The sequence below is a fragment of the Nyctibius grandis genome, chromosome 5 (genome assembly GCF_013368605.1).
Source record: "Nyctibius grandis isolate bNycGra1 chromosome 5, bNycGra1.pri, whole genome shotgun sequence".
NCBI lineage: Eukaryota > Metazoa > Chordata > Aves > Nyctibiiformes > Nyctibiidae > Nyctibius > Nyctibius grandis.
This window is the reverse complement of record NC_090662.1, coordinates 4,599,253-4,624,942: the sequence shown is the minus strand read 5'-3', so window position 1 is coordinate 4,624,942 and position 25,690 is coordinate 4,599,253. Positions and strand designations below refer to the sequence as shown.

General features: G+C 42.6%; 1 protein-coding gene across 1 annotated transcript; it reads left to right on the top strand.

Annotated features, from left to right (window-relative positions):
* The first annotated feature begins 9,176 nt into the window (after positions 1-9,176).
* LOC137664350 (interleukin-2 receptor subunit alpha-like) lies at positions 9,177-24,322 on the top strand. The gene is made up of 6 exons (XM_068402288.1): positions 9,177-9,237; positions 19,740-19,925; positions 20,148-20,270; positions 20,569-20,805; positions 23,320-23,367; positions 24,279-24,322. The coding sequence occupies exons 1-6, from the start codon at positions 9,177-9,179 to the stop codon at positions 24,320-24,322; spliced, it is 699 nt and encodes a 232-aa protein (XP_068258389.1).
* The last annotated feature ends 1,368 nt before the right edge of the window (positions 24,323-25,690 follow it).

The following is a 25,690-nucleotide window of genomic DNA, read 5'->3' as shown; positions in this document are numbered from 1 at the left end:
TTGGGTTACTCAGAGCTTGGCACCTCAAACATCCATCATCTCATGGTCAATTGTTAATCCCAAGGTCTCCATCCCAACCCCACACCTTCTCCATTGTACAAACAGTGTTCGGTCCATGAAAACAGTATTAGGGTAACAGTAACAAAATGGGTCTCGGAAATTAACCCGATGGAGAGGATACCTGCCAGTTAGCTATTTATTTAATATTTCACCTGTAAGTTTCTCTGTTCAGGTGTACATCTCTGTTTACGAGCATCAGTGCTCCTTCATTAGCCAGAGCAATGCTTAATTGCCCCATTTTAGATTGCCTTCATCATCAACCCCTTGAATGCTGGTGTTACAGCAGTATTTAAGAACAGCTGAATATGCATTAGAAAAACACCCTACAGAGAAAATCCTAGATCAACCACGGGAAACTATGATTTTAAAATGATGTCCCGAAGCATGAGGTCTGACTTTTGTAGCATAAACTCAGCTTGAGTTACTCTGGCAATAATTTGAAGGATTCCTCTTGATACTGTAAGAAGAGGCTTGGATTGAAAAGATATTGTAAAAAAGTCCTGAGCCTCATTAGCAGCAAAAAACAAGTCATGAACTCTTATTCTGCAGTGGATAAAGGGGTCACCTTTAATAATTTATGCTCAAGCAGGAAAAACTCATATTATTTTCTGTTTCTTTAGCCTGGCTGATGCAAAATGCTTCCTGACCTTTCTACATTCAGCTTTTCATTTTCTTACTCTATACTTCCTTCCTGAGGACCACACCAATTTTCTCACTCATACACTAACATTTCTTGGTTAGTGGTTAGATCTAGAAACCTCCAAGTTACTCTAGCTGAAGAACTTTTCTAAGTATTTCCTACCACTACTATTTGCATTTAGAAATTCTTCTTTTTGCATTTCTGTAAGGGATCCTCAAAATCTGTACAGTTTAGGAGGTGTTTTTTTTCACTCCCAGGGAAAAGGCACTAGATTAAGGTCATCTAAGAACTGAAATACAACCATTTACATTTATTTCTGTGGCATAGTATTTAGTCGCAGTTCTTGGAACATCTAGAACAGCTTCCTATGAGGTGGTAAATTCAGAGCTGACTCAACAAAATTCATACAGTTGAGATTAACTGTGCCTTCACTGAACTAAAGTTCAATGCCTTCCTAAACAGAAGCATCTAACCTGCCCATAAAACTAAAGAAGATGTAGAAAGCTTCCTTGTGACATGCAGTAGGAAGATTTCTAATGGTGGTCTTCAACCGTGGGAAGTTCATTAGGTAATATAAGGGCCAAAGGTGGCATGGGAATATTATAATGTACCAGTCTGTGCTTTAAAGCTTGCTGGAGGTCAGATTCATTTCCTCCGATTTTAGAGATGCCTATAGTAAAGGTATCTATGTGTGAGGTTATCATCTAGATCCTCTTTACTTTCAACAAGGAAAACCAAATACTTACAGGGTACGTTCCATCTGACCTATTTAAAACATCTTTTCTAAGATACAGCCCTGCCCTAGCTGGGTCTACTTGTCTTCATTGACGGTAAAAGGAATCTAGACAGCCAGCTCAGGTGTTTGTCTCCCATGTGAGTCTCCAAAGGTGTTATGACTCCCACCTTTAGTGTCTAGTTATTGGATAGGAAAAAAGCTGCCTTCTTGATTAGACAAAGGCAGATATTACATATCCGGATGTCCAAGATGGATATTATGTAGAGCTTTTGTCTGACTTTTACTGCAACAATGCCATTTTGTTATGCAAAATGTGCATTTCTTCATTTAGTCTTAGACCCTATACAGTCACAAAGCCCTTTAAAACTGAAGGCTAAGCTCTTTCTCTGGGCTAAAAAAGGTATAATTTTTACAAAAACCAGTCAGACTCTGAGACTGCCCAGAGAGGTGGGTTAGATGACAAATATGAGCTAATGATAATGCAGAAGGGCTTTCTCTGATTATAAATGATAGGGTTAGAGCACTGGTTGAGCTTGCTGGGCTGCGAGTCCAGAAAGTGAGGAGGAAGAGCACAATCCTTAACAGATCCTAGACTCTAGTGCTGGAAGAAAACTTGAGGGTTCATTTAGTCCATGCCTAGGCATAATCAGCTCCAACTCTATCACTGCTGAAGACTGTTGTGTTGTGTCCCTCTCTATCATCATTCCTCTGGCTCAAGTTATTCAGTCTTTCCTTTTAGGAAGTGTTTTCTAGACTCCCTGATCATTCTGTGTGCTGTTTTGGACCTCTCACTATGAGAAAGACATTGAGATGCTGGAGTGAGTCCAGAGAAGGGCAACGAAGCTGGTGAAGGGTCTGGAGCACAAGTGTGATGAGGAGTGGCTGAGGGACCTGGGGGGGTTTAGTCTGTAGAAAAGGAGGCTGAGGGGAGACCTTATTGCTCGCTACAACTACCTGAAAGGAGGTTGTAGCAAGGCGGGTGTTGGTCTCTTCTCCCAAGTAACAAGCAATAGGACGAAAGGAAACGGCTTCAAGTTGCACCAGGGGAGGTTTAGTTTGCTTTTTAGGAAAAATTTCTTCAATGAAAGGGTTGTCAAGCATTGGAACAGGCTGCCCAGGGCAGTGGTGGAGTCCCCATCCCTGGAGGTATTTAAAAGACATGTAGATGTGCTTCGGGACCTGGTTTAGTGGTGGACTTGGCAGTGCTGGGTTAAGGGTTGGACTTGATGATATTAAAGGTCCTTTCCAACCAAAACAATTCTCTGATTCTATGATTCTTATTGCTCCTCTGAACTGTCTTCTGCTGGTCCATGTTTTTCTTAATGTGTAGTGGGCACAGCACCCTATCCATGGCTTTATTGACACAGCATAAAACAAGGACTGCTTTGCATGGTTTTTACATTTCAGAATTAGATTTACATTTTTAATTTGTGACATTGCCAATTGATCTTTTGCATGTGAGCCTTAGTTCATTTTTGGAAGAACAGCTGTCTAATCAGTGATTCCACTACTCCATTTCACAGGCGGCTGTTTTATTCTTCCTACATATAATACTTGCACTTTTTCTTTAAATTGCATGTTAATTTTTTTTGTCCAGTGTATTGAGGTCACTTTGAATTACCTTCCTGCCCTCTAATATATGCGTGGTCTCTCCTGGCTTAGCATCTTCTGCAAGTGCAGTAAAGATTGTCTATATTTATCATCCAGATAACTGTTGTACACTGAGTAGCGTGAGACCCACATTATAACCTGGGGAACACCTTTCATTACATGCTTCTCTTCTGACAGTTAATCGGTGCCGCTCAATATGCTCTTCCATTTGACACACTTTTGAACCATTTTAAGGGCACTTTCTTTTCAGGGGTTTTCCAATCAATTTTGTACTCACCTTTTAATTCAGCTAGGTTATATTTCCCTGACTTGACAGATAGTGTAAAAATTCTAACTAAAGTCAAGCAAAGAGACAGGGTGTCTTGGGTAAGGAGCTCACTACAGAGGCTGTCTTAAGACTTGTGCACTTTACAGGATTAAGTATAATTGATTAACTATAACTTGGTGGTAATGAAAAGGAGAAGTGAGGAAAGCATACAAACATACAATAATATACTTAATTTATCAGTATATTTTAAGGTCCTGATTTTTTTCTGCTCAGACCAGAGGAATGATGATTGCAAGTAAGAATATCTGTAGAATAAAAAGTTATCTGTACTATTCAGCTGTATTTGCATGGGGAAGTATTAAAGAACCCAATCTAGGCATTGCTGTGTTAATGAAATTGTGGCAGTACTCACTACATGGAAAATAAATATATCCAAAGAATTTTTCATGTAATCCAGAAGCTCAGCAGATACTGAGTCTGAGGAGCATAAGTTTAAAAATTAAGTCTCCTCCAGATCTGCTCATTAGACACTGTGTTATTGTAATAATAATAATGTGCTCGGTGTTTGATTCCCACAGGGAATGTTTTGGCTGTTGCTACGTACTAACCTGATGACTTTGGAGAACAGCATCAACAGCCAAGAAAGCCAACACAATGTTAGGTGTCATCACTGGGAATGGAATGGGACAGAGAAGATCATTGTGCTGCCATATAAAAACTTGGTGGGCCTACATGTGGAGTAGCTGGTGCCATTGTGGTCTCTGCATCTGGAGAAAGATTTAGTGGATTTGGAGAAAGCCCAGAGAGATCTGGAGAAAGTCCAGAGAAGGACAACTAAAATAATCATGGGGATGGAGCAGTTGCCTCACACGGAGAGATAGCAAAGGTCTAGGACTGTTCAACATGGAGAGGGGGAGGATGTGCGCAGGTTAACTGTATCACGGAGGTGAGGGATACAGTGAGTGCAGACCATTAGCTACCAAATGCCACAATAACAGAAGCAGAAGACTTTTAGTAGGAGATCAGTTTAAAACCGACAAAAGGATGGATTTATCCCAACACTGAATACTGGACCCCCAAGGTTCCCTTTCAGTTTTATGGTCCTCATGTATTTATTTTTAAGGACATGGTTTAGTGGTGGACTTGGCAGTGCTAGGTTAGTGGTTGGACTTGATGATCTTAAAGGTCCTTTCCAAACAAAACGATTCTATGATTTTATGGTTCTATGATCACAGAACTTGGATTAGTGAAAGGAATAGTTAATAAAAGTATAATGAACCATGTCCAGGGTATTTGACAGGGAAGACTGTTCTCAGCCACTCAACAAGCAATTTAAATTCTCTTTTGAAATTCACTATGTATTTTCAGGGTGGATTTGTCTCATCCAGATGTAACTGCCTAAAAAGCCCGTTTTTGGTTTAAACTAGTTATGCTGGTTTAACAGTTGTCTGCAGAGGGGAGGGAGAGGAGTTCAGATGGGTGATTCATTCCGTAGATGTTGATGTCCAGAAGAGGAGGTGAATCACTCTCTAGATGCACTTGTTGACTCTTTCCATTGACTCAAGGGGGAACTTTGACAACTATGTTGACCATACAACACTCTCTTGACTGGAGCCTAAACCCTTGTTGGTGTTGCAAATGTTCTTCATTTAAGATGCAAAAATTTATGTGCCTCATGTCAGTTCTGTCTCATTTTTATTAGAACTAAAAAGCAGTTGAAAATAGTTTGGTCATTATAAATAATTAGGTTGGGTGAAAAATTTCTGATGATCATTTCTAACATGTGGCATAACTAGGGCTTCTCCATACCTCTGCTTTGCAGCAGAGCTGGATGGTGCTGTGGAGGATGGGAAGGGCCCTTGTTCATGGCATCTTTAATGACTTTTCTTGAAAATACTAAGCGTGGCCCTCTAAGTAATCTGTAAAGAATGCCAAGAGTAGCCCATTTAAGTGAAAAACGTAGCTATCTGAGCTTCAGCCGTTCAGTAGAGTAGCACTGTATCCCACGCCTAAGGTAAAATTCCCGATACATTTCCTCCCAAGTAAAAAAATAAATAATGTGAGTTAAGAACCAGCATCACTATAATTTCAAGGGCATATAAGCAATATACTAATCAACAGCATTTAGTTAGCTATTAGAGCCACCCTCCCACTCCCCCAGGCAAGGTCCATATGAAGTGGTATTCCCTTGAAGAGAGGGCTCATGTAAGAGTGATTCACAGCAGAAAAGTTGAATTAAAGAAAGAAAAGACAAAGCTTGCTTATTTTGGTGAGTTATGTGGATATTTACCACTGCTTTGAACCGGACAGGGTTGCAATAAGATCATAGTGCCGTCCTTTCTTGAACCTGGTTTGGTTTTGCTTGCAACATCATTGGATTTATAAAACAAGCAATGCCCAACTGAAAATTTAGTACCACTTTGCTTTATTTGAGATGGTAACACAAAGGGGTCAAGTCTCCCGAGTCTCGGGCGATGTTGATACAACCGTCTATGAATTTTTGTTTTCTCCTCAGCTTCTAAATGATTGTTTTTTTCCATCAGATGAAACTGCACCAGATACACTGGAAAGTCTGCTTACAGCCTCCACTACTCAGACCTCCAGACCAAATGAGTTTGTGCACTAAGAGTTTTAAAAGCACTTTCAGGATTTCAAAAGGCCCCTGTTAAACCTAGACCTAAAGAAGGCTGGAGCTATATATGTGTTTTACTTCCTGGCAACTCCATTTCTGCATCTTTCTTGGTCTTGTGACATTGAATAAAAATAATCTTCATAATCTTTGTGGTGGCCTGGACCATGTGACAGTCTCTTTTCCTCCCAGCTCTCTGCTGAAAGAGAGGACTTCTCTGAGCAGCAGAACTCTGGTGATCAATGGAAGAAAGTCAACAAGCAACAGAGACACCAGCACCTTCTTTTCCCCCTATACCTTCCTAGATGCTTATGATGCTCCTAATTCCCTCCATCACTTTCCAGGTTTTCACCGAGTTTTCACAGCACCTCCCCTCCTTTATTGCCACACCCTTCTGTTGCTAACATCATAATGTTAATTATAATGCTAATGATGTTTTTTTTTCTCATAAACCCCTGTTTTTTCTACGCCTAGATAACTTTCCCCCTTGCTGGGTCTCTCTGTTCTCACACTCCCCTTCTCTGCCTCGCTCTGCTTTGGATCAGTTGCTTGCCAAAGCAGCACTGGTTTTTCCTGGAATCGTTCAGCAAGCTGACCTGTTTCACAAAGCTGACCTAACTAATTGCTCTCACAAGCGGTAACCGTTTTTTTCTGACCTTTAAAAGGTCTAAATGCCGAGTTACGGGTCTTTCTCATGCAAACTGTGCTTGTAGCAATTAGCCACATGGGGTCACCGTTCCTTCCAGTACAACTGACTATTGTACATTGCATGTTCTTGCTAGGATAAAACCTCACTATTTCTAATAAAATCTTAGTGGCTGTTATCCACCTACACTGAGATTTGCTGCTTGAAAGCAAATGGCTGAGGGAAAGAGGGAGGGCATCTCAGCTCACCTACCAGAGGAAAGACCTCTTTTCAGCAAAAGAAAAAGTTCAGCTTGTTGAAAACCTGGGTGTGCAGTCCAGGCTGCTTCCCTCTGCTCAGAATTTGCAATCATTAATTGACTGGCAGGGTTCTGAATAGCTGAGAGAGGCAGACTGAGCTGAAGGACTGCAGAAAAGGTCTCCCATCTCTGTCTCCATCATGCAAATAGCTATGAAATTAAATAGTTTGATGAGGCAAGAAACAGAAGGAGATGTTGGGGAGGAAATCCCTGCATCTGCAAAGAACAGACCACATGTTTAGTAGGGGAAAGACAAATTGTGATAAACAGTCGGGGATTTCTTTCCGTGCAGTGTTAACAAAAATGTTTTACCAACACAGATGGTTGTGGTTCTGCACACGCAGTTGTATTATCTCCAGGTATCTTGGAAAAAGGTGAAGAATTGGGGTCTACGACTTTCAGACAGATGTTTCAAGAGCAAATCTCTCCGAGTCCTTCAGTGGGCTTTGGCATGAGTGTTTCCTATTACCCTATTAAACATGGAAGACGATTTGGTACTAAAGCAAAGGCAGTAAATATCTGTGGAGCATGGAGCAGCCCCTGGGTGAGCAAACATTTTACCCACAGCAGTTGCTCCAAAAGTCTTACTTGTTCTCTGTGCCCTGTTGCATTTTGGTTTAGACCATAATCTCCTGGCCAAAGCCTTGTGCCAACAGACCCTCCAAGAGGACTTGTCATCTGCATCAGTGAAGCTGCACAAAAGCTTTCATGAAAAGGGCAAAGAGATTTATCAGGAGAGAGAGAGTATGGGCTGTGGCATCTCTTCTGTCTGCTGCTCTCATGAGCACTGCCTGAAGTCTTGTTTACACCTTTCCTCATGCTGAAGGAGAAGATGCACATTTGTGCAACCTCCTATAGACATGGCATCTTCATTCACCTCCCAAAAAAAGGTCTGTTTTGGGTCTCACTCAAAAGAAGCTCCTTTGTGTCAGCTACCTTTCACAGGACCATCACCCTTACGGGTGTCAGGACACAGCATCCTCTGCGTCTGTGGCTACGACTGATGGACGCAGCCGTAGCGTCATTTAAAAATGTATCACATCTATTTCTTAGCATGCCTGTTAGGAAGATTTCATTCATTAAGGATTTATAAAGGAGAAATAAATGTTCAGCATGTAATAATCATGATAGAATACCACAGATAGTTTAAACCTGTTTTTCCATAGTCTATCTAGTGGTGCCCAGTGACAGGACAAGGGGCAATGGGCACAAGCTGAAACATGGAAAGTTCCATCTGAATATGAGGAGGAACTTCTTTCCTTTGAGGGTGCCAGAGCCCTGAAACAGGCTGCCCAGGGAGGGTGTGGAGTCTCCTTCTCTGGTGATATTTGAGACCCACCTGGACATGACCCTGTGCAACATGGGAACCTGTTTTGGCAGGGGGTTGGACTAGATGATCTCCAGAGGTCCCTTCCAACCCTTAACCATTCTGTGATAACCACTAATTCTGTAGGTACTAACAGACAATAATTTCTGTGGAAACGGCTGTAGAAAAACTACATTAAGTGTGAAGCTTCCTTGATAATTTCCAGTCTTCCACTGACATTTGGAAGAACCAATTTCACTGCAGCATAGCAAACCCAGATAATTCAGGAGCAACAGAAACCCTTTCCAAACCTGCCAGCCTCATCCTCACAGATTTTTTTTGATCAAACTGTCCATCCTTCAGAAGCACAGCTGTCACTCAGGGAAACCGCAAACATGCATACATCAAAAAACGAATGGAGTGTGCCTTTATCATCATTAGCAGAAGACCTCCAAAAAGCCAAAACAATACCCCATGGGACCTTTTCTTTGTAGGTAAAGCCCACAGATGGTGTCTGAGGTCCATTGTCGTACAACGGATAACTCTTCTACAGCGAAGGTCCCTCTCAAATGCCTGCCCAGCCACACATCTGGGATCAAGTGGCTGCACAAACCCTTTAAAATCTTACCCCCTTCTACTGACCTCAGCTGTAGTGGAACAGCTCTGGAGTCAGCTCTGATGTGTCAAACCACTTCCTACACACGACGGCACGCTCTGCCACACTGAGCATTAAGTTTGATTTCCTGGATAAAAGCTACTAATACCTGAACAGAGAGCAGCCTTTATTCTCTCTTGCGGAGCCAGCCAGCGAAATGACGATTTGCTGACCAAAGAGCAAAGTCCTTGCCGTGCACTCAGGGTGATGCTCCCCACTGCTCTAACCAGGCAGTAGACGGCTCGTCGGCTTGGTCGGCACCAGCCCATCACTTCTGAGAAACTTCACCATCCTCGGTGTTGCGGGGAAAAGATGTGAACAAGTCCCATGGAGCTCAAGTGCCTTTTGATGTGGCTGTTGTTTGGATCCGTCAAGGGGAACAAGCCAGGTAAAAGACTATTTCTGCCTTTTGGGGAGGGAAAATACGATTTGCTTTTTTGTGGTGGCTGCTGGAGGATGTTCGCAACATCCTGGCTCCTTTCAGGTGAGGAAAGATGTTAAGAGTTTAAGGAATTTATGATTCTAAGAAAATGAGAGAAATGGGTTTTGTGCCCACAAACCATCAGCTGCAGATGATCCAGAGCACTACAGGATATTTTTTGTCTGAGTAATGTATGTATCCTCCAACCCATCGCTGGCACAGTGGGCAGATCAAAGCAGCCTTGTACACCTTTGGTAGCTCTTTGAATTTTTTTCCATTTTGCATGTAACTTTAGGAAATATAAAAATAGACACTGAAATGTCAGTAGCTCTGTAGGTAAAATGGATAGCAATGGTGTAGTGGATAAAAGGTGTCATCCAAGTTTGCTGTGAGTACTATTAGATACCAAGTATTCTTGCAGCCACACCTCCCAACCAGTAGTGCCTATAAACTGTGAATGGAGGCAGATAATTAATTCAGCATAATTTTACACATTTATAAATCATGATACTGATTATATTTGGCTTATTTATTGTGACAAGTGTGTGCATCGAGAAATAGTCTGGTGATATGGAGGAGGTGTTGGAGTGAGTCCAGAGGAGGGCGACCAAGCTGGTGAAGGGTCTGGAGGGTCTGACCTATGAGGAACGGCTGAGGGAGCTGGGGTTGTTTAGCCTGGAGAAGAGGAGGCTCAGAGGTGACCTTAGTGCAGTCTACAACTACCTGAAGGGAGGTTGTAGTGGTGTGGGAGTCGGCCTCTTCTCCCAGGCAACTAGCGATAGGATAAGAGGACACAGCCTCAAGCTTCGCCAGGGGAGGTTCAGGTTGGACATTAGGAAGAATCCCTTCTCAGAAAGGGTCATTAGCCATTGGAATGGGCTGCCCAGGGAGGTGACGGAGTCACCATCTCTGGATGTGTTTAAGACAAGACTGGACATGGCACTTAGTGCCATGGTCTAGTTGACATGGTGGTGTCAGGGCAATGGTTGGACTCGATGATCCCAGCGGTCTCTTCCAACCTGATTGATTCTGTGATTCTGTGATTCTGTGATATATTACTTGAATTTAAACTGCTTTGTTAAGAGGGGAAAAAAAATATCTTACATTCCCAGCGCTCCATAAATGTGATGTTTCCTTCTCTATCTGCTGATGATGTCCTGGTTGAGAGGTATGAGCAGATGCAGCTCAGGGCAGGTTCTCAGATACAACAGTACTGTAACTGCTAACGGATCACCTCTAGCAGGGCTGCGAATTTTACTAGGGGCAGGGCATCTCAAGGGAAAACTGTGTTGCTTATAACCGAGCTCATTAATGCAGGAAGTACCTTCACAAATATTTAACCCCCAGGTGATTTTATTCTCGTTAAAGTATTTTGCCAGTAAAACACTGTACCTTTTCCTTCACGGGGCATTTTAATTGCCAAATGAAGTGCCAGTGCCCACGGCAAGTGTTTAAGTGCTGCGTGCAAGAGCATCACCACGAGACGTTCAGCATGTAAATAGGATCGGTTCTGGGATGAGTCAGGTCCCCTATACCATGCTTTCTGTATTACTGTGCCTGGGACAGGTTGTGAGATTTCTTGCTGGCAAGTCTCGTTTATCAGAAATCTTTCTGGGGTTTGGAAAAAAATGAGGGGTGTTAGAGCAGTTGCATTTAATTCTCCGATGAATGAATAAATGCATAGCATTGCATTCTCCACTGTGTCACTAAGCTCTTCTTTCCTCAGCTTCCTGTGTTTATTTTCAATGTCTCTCCCAATGTTTAAACATAATATTTATATATTGTTTTTAATTTCTTCATGCAAATAATACGCTAAGGTAGAAACACCACCTTTTAACAGTTTAGGGTTTTTTGTTGTAGAGATGCCTGAAGCATTGTGGCTGTAAGACCTATTGTTTTTAATTCCTTAGAAGGATCAACAAAGAGACCTGGGAACAGACATAAGCAAAGAAAAGGGAAAGAAGCTATGTCAAACTGGTCAAAAATCAACTATGTCTCAGTACACACAGGGCTATTCATATTATTTTGGCTTAGTCTTTTCAGCTTGTCCCAGCACTGCAAGTTCAGTTTTGTAAATAGATCCTGACATAGATGTTTGCAAGAGGGTTTCTGGCAAAATGCATGATCAGGAATAAATATAATTAGGGGAAAAAGAAAATATAAAGCCTTTGTTTTACATAAGAGTTTCACTGATGGGTCTCAAAGTGCTTTGCAAGGGCAAATTCCTCTGATATACATCTGGGTAAACTAAGGCATGGGATCGTCATTCATTTAGTAAAAATTAAACTACAGCTTAGTGCTAAAGAGGACAAGAGAAATTTGGATTTTTCTTGTGCAGGGCATCACATTTATCTCATTTATGCTGCACAGCAGCAGCGCCTAGAAGATGCAGGCATGGATGAGGCTTGAAGTATGCTAGGTGAGGGTCAAATACAAGATAAAAGCTGGTTTGTGCTCCTACGACCTTTCCATCTTGGTATTCATCTTACAGGAATACACTGAATAGATTTGCAAGTTAAACCTGGAAAGGATTAAAACTCACAAAAGAAAGAATTTCATTCAACTGAATTTCATTCACACAAGATGGGTACCAGATCTCAGTCATTTAAATGAGAGGAGTTTCTTTCCCATTATACTTGCATATTAGTGCTCGCTCCCATGGATTTGAAATGCAATGCAGAATAAATTAAAGTTGTCAAACACATACAAGTGTTTCTTGTAAGGTCAACCAGAGAGCAAATACCTTTAGAAACCTTCCAGCTACAGTGGCCCCCAGCAGCAAAGTGCCCAACATACAGCTACAATAAAAAAAAAATTGTTAAAATTGTGATCCTGCTGAGGAAAAGCAGATGTTACGGACAGAGATCCTGCAGTATCTGCTTCTGCCTTCAGATGCAGAAATCTTCTCCTCACCTCATCAGAGATGAGGTTATGTCCTTCCCTTTATCACAGCAAAAACCTCCACTCTTTAGCTACTGCTGGAAAGCCACTACCTTTGGCTTTCCTCACTATTGCCTTCATAGTGTTGCAGTTTTGGTCTCCCTGCTTTCTTCCTCGACGTTCAGCTTTAACTCTCCTATTTTTCCTGTTACCTTAATTGTATCTTCAAAACTCAGCTTTTGGATGTTTTCTACCCATGGTTTCCATCTCCTGACCCTGGTCCTGAATCTTGGAAGAACCTGATTTGCTGAATTTTTTTCTCTGTCTCCTCCCAACGCTTCCCCAAAACGCACATTTCCAAAGTCCTTCCGTGACTTTCTTCACTTGACTCCCTGTTCCTCAGCCCTGCCATGGTAGCAGCACTCTGTCATCTGCTGCTTTTTCTCTGTGTTCTCTCTTTGTAAAATGCGAGCTCCCAGATAAAGAACATACAGCCCTCTTTATTTGGCAAAACATTTCATGCATTACAAGGTCAGAAAAAATCATCAACACTAATAAATAATTTCCATCCCACTCTTGAGAGCTCCAGCAAAAAGCTCATTGACCATGCTAAGGCCAGAAGTCAAATGAGATGAGTCCTAAAGCCACATTTGAAATCAAAAGAGTCCCACCAGACCTTTTGTCACTGTTACCCAAGACTGGGACACATGCTTGTCAGCCAGTTCAATTATTTTCAGAGAGGATATTCTCTACTGCCCTTCTAACCCAACAAAAGGCAAGGCTGAGAAAGTTCCAGCCAAAGAAAAGGATCTGAATTGCTGCTGCTGTTTTAAAAGCCAATTTTCTTTCTCAGTAATATATTCTTCCCTTTAGATGAAAATACCAAAGAGGCGGGTGTTACTGAAGTCACAGATTTCAGCAATAATGTAGCCAAACCTATTCAAAACCCAAATGTCACACACCAAAACAAGGCTTTCACGTATGATATTCTTAAAACCAGACACTGTGTTCTGCTGCCGTGCCATGTGCAGTGGTTGCCTTTAAAGAGTTTGAGCTCTGCGGCTTTACCACAGAACCAAGAAAGTCATAAACACCCAGAAACAACAGAATAAGAAAAATAAATGTTCCCTATTCTCCACTTAATACATTTTCTACTCCATGCACTGTGCTTGGGCTAGTTTTCCTCCTTCTCCCTGCCTTAGGAAACATGCTCCCTCTTCCCTAATGCTCCTTCTTCCAGCTCCACATTTGCAGTCCATGTCCCCAGCCCAGCCTCTGTGCCAGGGCAGGTGTGAAATTCATCTCACTTAACTTCAGCCATCTGCACCATCAACATCTCCACCGAGCTGGACGTGTGGACCCCCGTCATAGCCAGGGGAGAGACAGTAGCACTTTCAGTGCACAGTTCGTTGACCAGATGGCAGATAAGGGTGCAGTGAGTCATGTCCTGTAAGTCTCTTTCTAGTGACTACACAGGGAATTAAAATGTCTGCTTCTTGTCGGCTGGGTGACACTCAGTCCATGCCTTAAAACAGGAGTAAATCGGTGATGAATGGCGATAGTTGTGTTTAGGAAGAGGAGAGAGAGATGTTTAGTCAAGAAACATCTGGGTCAGTGGAAGACACAACTTCTGAAGACTGCTTTGCCGGGAACTCACAGCAAAGTGAGCTTTAAAATCACAGAATCAATCAGGTTGGAAGAGACCTCTGGGATCATCGAGTCCAACCATAATGATATCAATGTATTAGCTAAACCACACTAATTATCAATGTGAGCATGTAAGAGCGTTCTTCCACCACTGTAGCTGATAAAAAGAGAGAAGCATCTGTAAGCATTGCTTTGGAGAACTTAAGTTAGGTGTCTGCTGTCCTCCAGAGAGGTCTGCCTGGCTCCACTTCTTACAGAAGCAGCTAAGAAAGCAGGTTCCTGAGGCTAAATTATGCTTAGCATGAGAAAGCTTAGTCAAACCAACTCTAGCCTTGCTGTATATGGAAATTTTTTTTGCATTAGATTCCACTGCCTAGGTCAGTGGCAAACAGCTGGCTAGCATGATTAAGCCAAGAGAGAAGAGATGTGCATCTCTCCCAAACCTAATCTTCTATGGTCCTACAAAGAGTTAATGGAGAGCTCCTGCTGGTACATATTCCAGTTTATTTTATGCCGTATTTCCAACAGAGACATTTTCTAGTACAGCAAACTCATCAGGCATTGAACTGCCTAGTCCTTAGAATAGGACATGCCTCTTCTACCCTGCTAGGAATGTTAAAACCCATCTCCTGCCCCACAGGACTCATCTCTCCTCCATTGCTGTTTGCATTAAATCTTGTGCCTGGTTATTTCATCTGCATTGTATTTCTGTCACTTAAATTGCAGTCTTATTACTACTAAGATGACTTTGTAAGATAATCTCTGTGCAATCTACAGTATAGCTAACCAAAATCTCACAGGCAAATTACCATAAACTTCAAGTCTGCACTCCAGCCCCACAGCTGGGACCTATTGCCAGCTTACAAATCCACACAGACAATAAGTGACATTAATCAGAGAGGGCAGAAGCAGGCAGAGCTGTAGCTAGCTTGTTAACGGACCCTTTGAGAGTAAGTTTTCAAGTTAGAAAAAGTTCATTACCATTTCAGTCCATTTGCTGGTATCAATTCCTTCTCTTCACCTGTATCAGTTTCCATCTTCAAGAACATGCTCTATTTAGAGAGGATGTAGTTTCAGACAGCATCTGAACCCTCAGGGCTGAATTAGCTTTTCAGGCATGTCTGGGAAAATGTCTTCATTTTGGCATGGTTTGATGTCTTGGTATCTCTGGGGAGAGGCTCTCTTCATCTCTGAACTGGGCAGGTGTGTGAACTGCCTGGTTTCTTTCACTGCTTCTACCCAGATCTTCAGAACAGCTGGTTTCCTACCGATCCCATCTTACCGCCTTTGTATTTCGGGGAAAATTGTCCTATTTTTACACCTTGCCTTTTTAAATTGACATCAGAATAATGTCAGCGCTGGTGACACACAACCGCATGGCAGAGGAAATTCTGAGTTTAGGTTATGGTGGCATGACTCACTGTCTGTATTTACCTAATACTAAAAATACCTGCTAGAAATTTTCCCCATTCACTTGTTCTGTACAAAAGGTGTTGTTCTGATGCCTCGTCTAACACTGCTCTGCCAGATCAGACATGGAAGAGAAATAGGCAGGTGGGCTTCATAAATCCTAGTACTGCCAGCACGTCTACTATGAGCAGTTTTGTGTTGGGTCACTATGTATTTGAATGGGAAACCTCAGGGAAGAAACCCAATCACTGAAAGAACTGATGGTGATTTAGCTAGTGGGTTTCTTTCCACTGAGCCTAAATATTGATGCTAGATGCTGAGGGAACCAAAGGCAGTTAAGCTTTATTTAGCACATGGCAATGAACTTGCAAAAGAAAGCATGGCAGGGTATTCTGCCTGGCACCAGCCTCCAATAACTCCTATGTGATATCTGACAGCTTACGTGGAGGTCCCAGATGCCCTAAGACACTTCAAATGGCATCAGGCACCATTACTTAAGCAGGGATAGCAGGAATCCCACCAATCTTGTGGCTCAGATGACAAGGAGTGGCTTGCAGGTCTCAGAATACTTATCAAACTTAATTTGGGGAGCACATCAGAGGATGCAATAACTACTTTTTAATTTTTATGTTTCACAGAAGTCTATCATTTGAATTCACTGGTCTCCTAATTCCAAGGGCATGTCTCCATGCACTATATGATAGTATCTGAAACCAGTTCCAAAATTTCCAGAAATGCTGTAGGCACCAAAAATCCAATAATATGGGGAGAAATGCAGATTCCCAGGTGCCTTAGTGGATTCTAGCAATTCTGCAACTGATAGCAGTGCTAAATCCCATGAATGTAATTACACCAACCTTTCTGTTTGGCCCTTTTAAATACATCATGTTTGTACCTCTAAGTGCAAAGAAACAGTCACAGGGCACTTTTGGGGTGTAGGAAATGAGAATGGTAGGTGGGGGCTGATGAATCTTGTGAATGAAGGAAAGGGAGGACAGAGGACATCAGGCCTAAAAGAGAAGGAAATAGGGACACACAGCACCTTGTCATGGGGATGGAGAATGGGAGGATGGGAGGAGGGAAAACAAGGAGGCAAACAAAACCCCAGGAGATTTGAAGGTGATGTGAGGGCAGTCTTTTAAAGCAATACTAGCAGGAGTGTAGCCCTGGAGTAGCTGTGGAGGGATGCAGAATCCAGAGGAAAGCTGGGCTGTCCAGAACTGGGCCACTACAGGCTACGAGGCAGGTTACACCTCGGTGTGCTGGCCTTATATATGATTTATATTTTCCTATCACACCAACTCAAATGAATTGACAGACTAATTCCCAACCAGGTGCAAAACAGCAAAAAAAGCTAAGTTAATCTCCCCTAAAAATGTAAAAAGTCAGAAATCTAGTCAAGGAGTAACTCTACACTGCCATTCCCTAGTTTCCTTGCTTCTTCCCATCCCTTAGTTCTTTTATCACCACCATGGCAGGGATGTTGATTTTTTAGGGGCAAACGATGCAGTTTCCTCGGGCACAGAGACTGAATGAAGTTCTGGGGCTGATTCACTCCAGAGGTCATTCTGTGTAGGCAATATGATCCAGACCTCACCAGGTCTGCTTCCTCTGCATAGTCTTCCCACACTACCCTGAGAGGTCCAGTGCCATAAAAGACCCTTGCACACCTATATGCCCCTACCTAAGGCCTCTGCAGTTTTGGGGGATTCTTGCCTCATGGGAGTTTGAATACAGCAATTAGCCTGAACCTGTGATGCTGCTAAATATCAAACCACTGGGAGCACTCCTGGGTTTGACGGCCAAACTATAGCTTCCATTCTCAGATAGACTTGACTGAGTGTATAGTCATTATCATGCGTTACTATCATATCTACTGCCACAATGCCTGGAGTCCTGGCTGATAGCTAGGACTCGTTAGACATGGTACAAATAGCTGACAAACAGAAGAAGTTTAGGATCCCAATGTAAGGCAAGAAAGTACAGAAGTAATACCGATCAGCATGTTGGGTGCCTACCTGTTCTTGAAAGATGGGTAAAAGACCACTTAAAGAGAAGCACCTCTGAAGATATATAAGATACTTAAAGACAGTGAAGAGGAATAATGGCAATGAGTATTTTGAGATGTCCATATTTATGCACAGCTCCTCCCAGTGTGAGGACTCGTACAACAATAAACCCCAAAGTTGATGACTTTGATATCAAACACATTGGTGAGGAGGTCTAGCATGGGAAGAGAAGCCAATGTTTTGAAAGGTTATGTTGGTTGATAAGGAGAAGGTTCTTCAAAATGGGAGCAAAATATTTGACATGACAGTAAAGCAGTTAGAAGTCAACAAAGGGAAGCAAACAGAAGGTCACAATGAGACCTAGGAAATTCGTCTTTCCAAATGCTTTCTGGATCAGAGACAGGACTATGGTTGTAAAGGCCAAAGGAGTAGATACTGCAGTGGTTTAGATGTGAGAAGACCAGAATTTGAGTAATGTGAATGAAATGAAAAGGCTGGATCCTAGGAGTGTTGCATGAGATCCAACTGCAGTCTGGATGAGTTGATCCAAAAGCACCAGCCTGATGGGTACTGCTTGCTGTCAGCCGTGTGCACCATTTCTGCACAATCCTTATCTGACATGTGCAAATTCAGAAGAACCCTAACTTCATTTGATCATTGATTAAAACAACAGTTGCCCTTTATGATGAGTAGGCTAAATGCTGTGGGTTCTCTTAAGAAGAGACTAAAAAGTTGTAGGTTTGAATGCCTCGTGCTGAGATTCAGATCTGCAGTCTGCTTCAAAGAGGCTTTTGAAGTCTTGAGGGAAACATGCTTTTAGCTTTCAGGGAAAGTGAGAGAACGTGATCTCAACTTGCTGCTAATCTGATAACTCTTTAATTTTAATCACCCTGACAGTCTGTGGTAAACCATGTGGTTAACTATTTCGGGTACAGTCGCTTCTCTCGAAGCCACAGTCTGATGTAGTTTACAAGGCGAATCCTTTGATAACACAAAGATACAAGGGGATTAAAATATCCCTTACACAGCTTAGTTGTTAATCTGCTCACAATACTTTTCATTGTTGCCTTCCTCAACCTTTGTGCCTTTTACTAAGCGGCAAGATAATGAAAAGTAAGAAGGGCAGAAAATATCAAAGCGAGAAAATGATGGGTGGTTCTGAAAGAAAAGGGCATTGCAGGACTGGCTCTGCGAGTCACTGATTGGGTTGCTGTTAGCAAGGCATGGCTTTGTTTCGAGGAGAAGGCACTTTGGGAGTCAAGGGCAGATGCCAAATGATGAACAGCTATCAGGGATTCAAGGCCCTTTCGCAGTCATTCTTGCTGGTTGCTAAGGCTGCATTAATTAGGGCTGCAGAAAATGTGAAGACACGATGACAAAGAAATTTTACTTATAATCACTGTTACTATTATGCAGAAGCATAAAGGGCCACAGATCATGCACCCAAAGATCCTGAATGCCAGCCCTGATGCAACCAGCCTGTTTGTGTTTCATTTTCTCATCCTTTAGGCCTTAAATAATCATTAAGTAGTGCCTTTATCAACTTCTGGGTCTCCAGCTCAGCTTCAGTGGGCTTTTCAAGTGCACTGAAATGATCTAACTTAATTCATTCCAACTGATTGAGAAGTATATTTAGATGTGATTTGCTGATGACACAGCACTTCATGTCCTTGTTTTGTGACAAGTTATATTTAGGTTTGCAAACTTATTTCACAGTAAGTTGCTCTTCGGTGTGCTCAGACAGAACTGAGAGTCTGCTCCCCTTTCCAATGTTTGCTTATAGATGATTGCAACTTTTAATGACTTAGTTTTGCTTATTGTGCCTCACTGGTGCAGGCGGCAGCTCTACGATGTGATCGTGTGAAGCTTCATTAAGAAAATGCTGGTAGCGCTTCATGTTGCTCATCTGCTGGGTGAGGAAAGAAAGGGCTCAACCGCCTGATTCAGGCAGCGGGGGCAGGAGCAGGCAGGTAGACCTGGTGCCTCCCACCACCGCTCCCAGCTCCTGCAGAACGTCCTTGCTCCAGCATCCTTTCTCCTCTAGAAGAAACACAAGGGAGTCGAATCAGCCCCTCCTAACTAAGAAAGTGTAGACAAATACAGGCTTCATGTCGCTTGGTGGAGAGGGAGGGGATTTTTCTGCACCCTGAACAAATCTATACCTATAAAATCAACAGCAACAACTAACCCCAGTGTGAAGAAGGCTTTGGAAGGAGGGATTGCTCTAAAATTAAAATAAAAATTTTCACTTAAAGTAACTAATAATCTCACCAGACACTCAGACCCTCTCTTTGTCTTAGAGACAATCAAAGAAACAAAGCTTTACTACCCTCATGTTCCCTTCATGACATCCAGTTTCATCCCTCAGCTCTGGTTTTATCCCTGTGGCTGGGAACAGAATTAGGCTTACGTCACTGAGCTATGGGAATGACCTGGTATTGGTAAGACAGAAAGATGTGGCAACTCTTCGGTGAATAAGGTAGATGCACAAGCTGTCCTGATTCTCAGGCTTTCTGTTTGCAGAAGAATGCCCAGCTCTTCCAAGGACTGACTTTGCTGATGTTGCTGCTGAAACGTATCCAGTGGGGACCAAACTGTATTATGAATGTGATGATGGCTACACGAGAAGAAGGGGACAGTACTTGGGAATTCGGTGTCAGCATGCACAGGGGGTTGCTTCTTGGGTCTACAAGGAATTTGAATGCATTGGTAAGTGATTAGTGTCCTTTTTGTACACTTGTTGAGGTATTTTTCCAATGAGTTATTCAGCCTAAGACGCATCTGGGCATTGCTCTAACAAATGATCTTTTGTGCTTATCTTTGCAAATTAAAACTTGCAACAATTCTATCCTGACACTAAAAGTTTGGGTGCTCTGACTTTGCTCTGCTATTGGTCCTGCTGTAATTCAGCAAATATAACTTCTCCCACAGATAAGAAGATTTTGTTGTCAACGGCTCCCACGATGAAGTTAGGTTTTACACAGCAGCCAGAAAGAAAAACACAGAGCCCTGCACCCCAGAAGCAAGAAAACCTGTCAGGGTTTGACCAGAAGGGTAAGTAAGAGCCCATTCATTACTGTAACATTTCTTCCACTGATTCCCATGGAAGCAGTGAAAGAATGATGAATAATTTTTAATTATTTTGACAGACAAAGAAACAATTGCTGTAATATCTTGGCTGAACAAGCAACATGGTGTAAGCGAATGAGTATTTTATATCCTAACAAAGAATTAGGAAGGCTTGGTATATGCTGCTTGTCTGTGTTTTGTGAGAATACAAATCGTGTTGTTTAAAGAACAAAAGCAGTAGGTAAAATCTGCTTTAACCATGTGCTGCCTTGTGATCCCACAGATTTTTGTGGTCCTCCCAAGACTGCTCCACATGCCTCTTTAAGCCTGAACAAACAGTATTACCTGGGGCAAGTATTACATTTCAAATGCCAGAGCGGTTTTGATAAGCGATCCCCCACCTCTGGCACCCGCACGTGCAAGAAGGTGAATGGCCAAATCATCTGGACCCCCCTTGACATGCGATGCACCAATGACAGCAGCTACAGAGACGAGTGGCCCCCACAGACTATTGAGCCAGGTAAGATCGTTGCTTTGGCATCACATCAGTGTCATGAGCTGTTCATGCAGGGTCCAGACCCCCCAACTCGGTACATCAATTGTAGGGAACAACCTGCTTGGGGTTCGGGATGGAGAGATCAGCGACCTCAGGGCTCTGACACTGATAGAGATGTCATCTCTGACTGATGGAGATGACATTTCTGGGGAGGACATAGCTGGGTCCTACTTTGCCTTGGCTGTCCTTTCATACTAACTGCAAAATTGCAGGAATTTGTGAGCAGATAAGAGCCACACTGTCATATACTGGGAAGAAAATAGTAGAATAAGCCTTTATCTTTCTCCTTCCTCCTGGCAGCTATAGGTCATCTATTGTCACTTCACCGTAAGGTACTCCAAAAGGTATATCTAAGTATCCCTCATGATTGCTCAGGGTTTTAGGATCCGGAGTTTAGCTACTCCATAACTAAACCTGAGTAATATACAGCTCAGTTCTTAATTTAACACCCAGGATGCTGTTTTGAACAAAGAGACAGCAAGAAGCCCACCAGTATTGCAGTGTAGTCTTTATAGACCCAGATTCAGCAGGATATGCACCATTGTGGTCTGGCATCTTGAGTCTGACTGCTCAGGGAGCCAGCAAGGCTCTCAAGTGGGGCTGCAGAACCTCTTCCTCTTGCTTTTATGCCTTTAGATGTGTTAATGCAAAAAAAAAAAAACAAACTCAAAAAAACCAACAAAAACCACCTTCATGGCCTCTGTCCCACCCAAATGACCCACCTTTTCTGATGGCATCTCCCCTAACTCTACAACGCACATGTTCAATATGCAGAGAGAACATGGAGCCCCTTTCCCAAGTGTCTGTGATAGCACTGAGGGTCTTGGGCTCTCTCTCAGTGGCAGGCAGAGTTATTGTAGGTGGAAGGACCCAGCTGTCCATCATCTCTACAGCCCTCAGGCTTTCATTACCCTCTCAGCCTCCTCTGAGGTAGGGCAGTGCTGTGGGCTGAATTTTATAGAGGTGGGAGCCAATGCAAGGTCAACATGAGAGGACTTTTCCTACCAACAGAGTGGAAAAAACTGGTTTTCACCAGTAGTTGGGCCTTTAAGGGGAAATTAATCTTGCGGAACTGTAGATGTCTACTGCATAGATTCCCACATCTGAGTTTAACTGCCTTTATAACCAGCAGAGGGGAACAGGTTTTGATGTTAGCTGCCCTATTTCACAAGTCTATTTTAATGTGAGATGAATTGCACCCTTTAAAGGCTTTTTTCTCCTCTGTGACTATAGCAGACCCCAGATAACTATCTCAGAGGCCACATCTATGGAATGGTAGATGAGATGAATGCCAGCCCTTGTGACCCATACCAGGCCATATGGTAGAGCAGGATAGTCTGGGCAGGCCCTTTTGCCTGGAGAGCAACCTTTCAGGTGACACTTGGCCATCGTTGCCTCTCATTGCTGCTCTGACCGTAGGAATGAATCACCTTTCTCACTGGACACACTAACTCAGCATTAACCCAAGATTTTCTCCCCTTCCTCATAGATCTGTCTGTTTCCCTGTGGTGCCCGGTTCAGAGCGTTCCAGGTATAGCAGTCACAATTTGTTGTTTGGTCTTTCCTCTTCCTTCAGGACAGTCATTTATTTTCCATTGATAATTTGACTTGGTACTATCAGCATGAAGGAACTTCTTGCTACAATGGAAATAACCCATCAACATACCAGTCCCAGAAAAGGAAACAACCTATTGAATAGTCAGAGATTACAAATATTTGAAATTTTAAAATTAGGATAATGAAGAACATGAGACTGGGTGATGAAATAGGCCATCTGGGACTTTAATTCAACAGAACAGTAATTCCAGTTTCCTGCACAAGTACACTCAAACCTGAGCAAGGTCAGGCCTTCATAACTGGTGCACCAAAAATTTATTCCCCCCAAGTGTTGCTTTCCTCTTTGTTATGATGTTTTGTCTTTAATGGGACTGGATAAGGAATACCCTCCCCTTTCTCAGTTCTCCCCCCCCAGCATTCAGCACAAAGAGATTTATCACGAGACCACTCTTACAGGACCTCTTGTTAAAAACCTGCCCATATCTCATACTGGCTCAAGTTCAGAGCTTCCTTTTCAGGATAAGGGAGAAAAATCAAATAATTTCTTGCACCAGGGAAGTTTTGGGTTACATTTCTGGGGAAAAAAAGGTCCTGTCTGAAGCCATGTTTCCAAATCTGAGCTTGACACCTTGAAAGTCATCCTTCCCAATCTCATATGAAATAAAGACCTTGGCTGGATCCCATTGCCTGGAAGACACAGTTCACTTCATGCCCACCGTTAACAGGTATCAGATCAGCACATATGCTGATATCCAGGCTGGAAACATCTATTGATGGCCAAGAAATGAACATGGCAATTATTAAGTCTTCTGTGCAGAGGGAGAGCTGTCAGACCTAGCCTGTCTCTATCCTCGTCACTCCTTTGATGCTCATCGCCAGAAGAGCAAATCAATAGAAAATCAAGAATTTATCTCGTTGTAGGTTCGACTCCTCCATCCTCTTCCTCATCTGTGATCCTGCCGGTGACAGGTATGCCATTTTGTTAATTGAACTCAGACTTCACCCCATCCCCCAGAGCAGTTACTTTGCCTTTCAATTTGCTGTCCTACCCAAGAGATCCATCTCTGTTATAAGAGCTAATAAATATACTGCAAGACACATCTATGTCCATGTATTGGGTGAGAAGTCAGTAAAGAAAGCGTAAACAGAGACTGTTAAGCACATAAGCTTTTTATAGAGATGTTTTCAAAGATTCATAAGGGATGTAAAAGAAAATAGATGAACCAAAAGTCTAGTTTTTAAATGAAGCAATTTTCAGATTCTTTCTCTGAGACTTTTCATGAATTCAGTGAGTAACTTCAACTGGAAAAAACAGGAAAAATGTAAATATTTAAACGATGCGTTTCTTCACATTTTCAAAGGAGTAAAAAAAGGATGGGCAAATTTTCTCACCGCTAAACTGATGCATTTAGATCTGTCTGAAGAGATTTTCTTCCCCCCCTTCCCCATCTTCCATTCAGCCATTAGCTGCTAAAATAGAAATTGTTTCTTACTGTGCATGTGCTCAAGACTTTGTACAAGGGCTCTTGATTCCAGCTGGAGTCTGCTGACAACTGTAGCACACATTAAAATAAGGAGGACTAATGGAGTGAGATAAAGAAAGGGAAGGAGGAGTGTTGCAAACTATACCAGAGACTACAGCATCAGTAGCCCCTGGTTATTTGGCCATGGTTGCTCTCTAGTTGCCCAGGTTGTCTCTGACTGGGTCCTGTTTGTCCCAGGGAGCAAAGCAATGGGGTAATATTGAAGAACTCTTGCCTCTGGGCATAGTGGCAAGATGAGCCCCTATCCCAGGTCTTACCTGTTTCTCCCAGCTGGAATAATTTCAATAATTACAGATAAAACCAGGTGCTAACTGTGATGAATTTCTGTTTCAACAGCTACCTTTTTTGTTCTGCTTATTATTCCCGCTGTCTTTGTGTGACTCACCAAGCAGAGAATACGGTAAGTGGGAAGGAACCAGGAAAATGTGACATCTAAAAAAAAAATGGAAGAGCTATCAACCGGATCAGCCATCTCACTATTGCACTGCTTAGATTTCTGAATATCTTCTTTGGTATTAAATGAATGACCCTGGATTTTGGGTTGTCTGGTTCAGCTATTAAACACTGGCACAAGAAAAGGAGGAATCAGAGCTTTTGAAATCAAAATGCATGCTTTGTCTCAGCCATTGTGGAACTGAGAAGGGCAGTTCAAATAACAGGTGGAAAATGAATCCTGTGGGGAAATTAAGGTTAATTATGCAAATATGTTGGTTTCAGATAGATTACACAATCAGTCTTTCTCTCTCTGGCTAACCTGTGGGAAGTCTGGTGGAGCATCTGCCACCGTGACCACGTAATTCTTCTTCCTTCATCCCCCTGATTTTTCAGTCGTGTCGTGACAACTTTGTACTTCAGACTTATTTTAGCCTGGCCTCCTCGCTGTTTCTGTTACTACACTGAGATGCACAAAGGCTGTTTCTCTTCACAAGTTAACCCAAGATGTCCCTATTTGACACTTGGGAGTTCTCCTTTTCTCCTTTCTCTTTGCTAATCGTCATCCCCTTTTCTCTTCATGTTCTTTACTAACTACTGATGAGCTCTGCTTCTCTGCTGAATGGAGATTTTTCTTGAAAAGAAGGAGGGGAGGACCTTGGGAAACCACATCAGCAGTGCTTTTTTGCCAGTTCATGATAGGATAAAGCTGTAGAAAGTATAGACAACACTTTGAAACATGTCTTAGTGAAGGTGGTCAACCATGGTGCAGATTGCCTGGGCCATTGTGGGATTTCTGAGAGTGTGATAGGTGAAAAATTGTCGAGTGATCTACCTTTCACTGTCCCTGTGGTGGAACAAGTGATGAAATAGCTGATACTAGATGAAATAGTAACAGAGATTCTAAGTGGTGTCTTCTGCAAAGAGTACTGTGTGGTTTCTCATAGTAAATATAGAAAAAGCCATAGAAAACCTGCCTCTTCCCAGCTATAGTAAAGTCTTTTTCCTGCTGTAGAGAAGACTTCTCAGGGAATTGCAGTGTTCGGATCCAAGCTCATGAAATCAATGCCTTGCTACTGAAGAAACCAGATTGTACAAGAAACTCCAAGACCAGTGGTGGCAAATGAGGAGGAAGCCTGGAGACTCAAATCCAACATGTGAAGGAGGCAGAAAATGTTATGGTTTAATTCCTAGGGGGACAGATTGACTTTCCACCTACAGAGTACGAGTGGAGGGAGTGCACCCCATCGTTGACAGACGAGGAAAGAACCCTGCCTGAAACTGCTTCCCAGAAACACTTCTCCTCCTCCTACCAT

Excerpts from the sequence above, each read along its gene's own strand:
- LOC137664350 (XM_068402288.1), top strand. The coding sequence starts at position 9,177 with ATGGAGCTCAAGTGCCTTTTGATGTGGCTGTTGTTTGGATCCGTCAAG. Across the intron at positions 20,806-23,319 it reads CCCACAGACTATTGAGCCAG|GTTCGACTCCTCCATCCTCT; the intron begins GTAAGATCGTTG and ends ATCTCGTTGTAG. Across the intron at positions 23,368-24,278 it reads TGTGATCCTGCCGGTGACAG|CTACCTTTTTTGTTCTGCTT; the intron begins GTATGCCATTTT and ends CTGTTTCAACAG.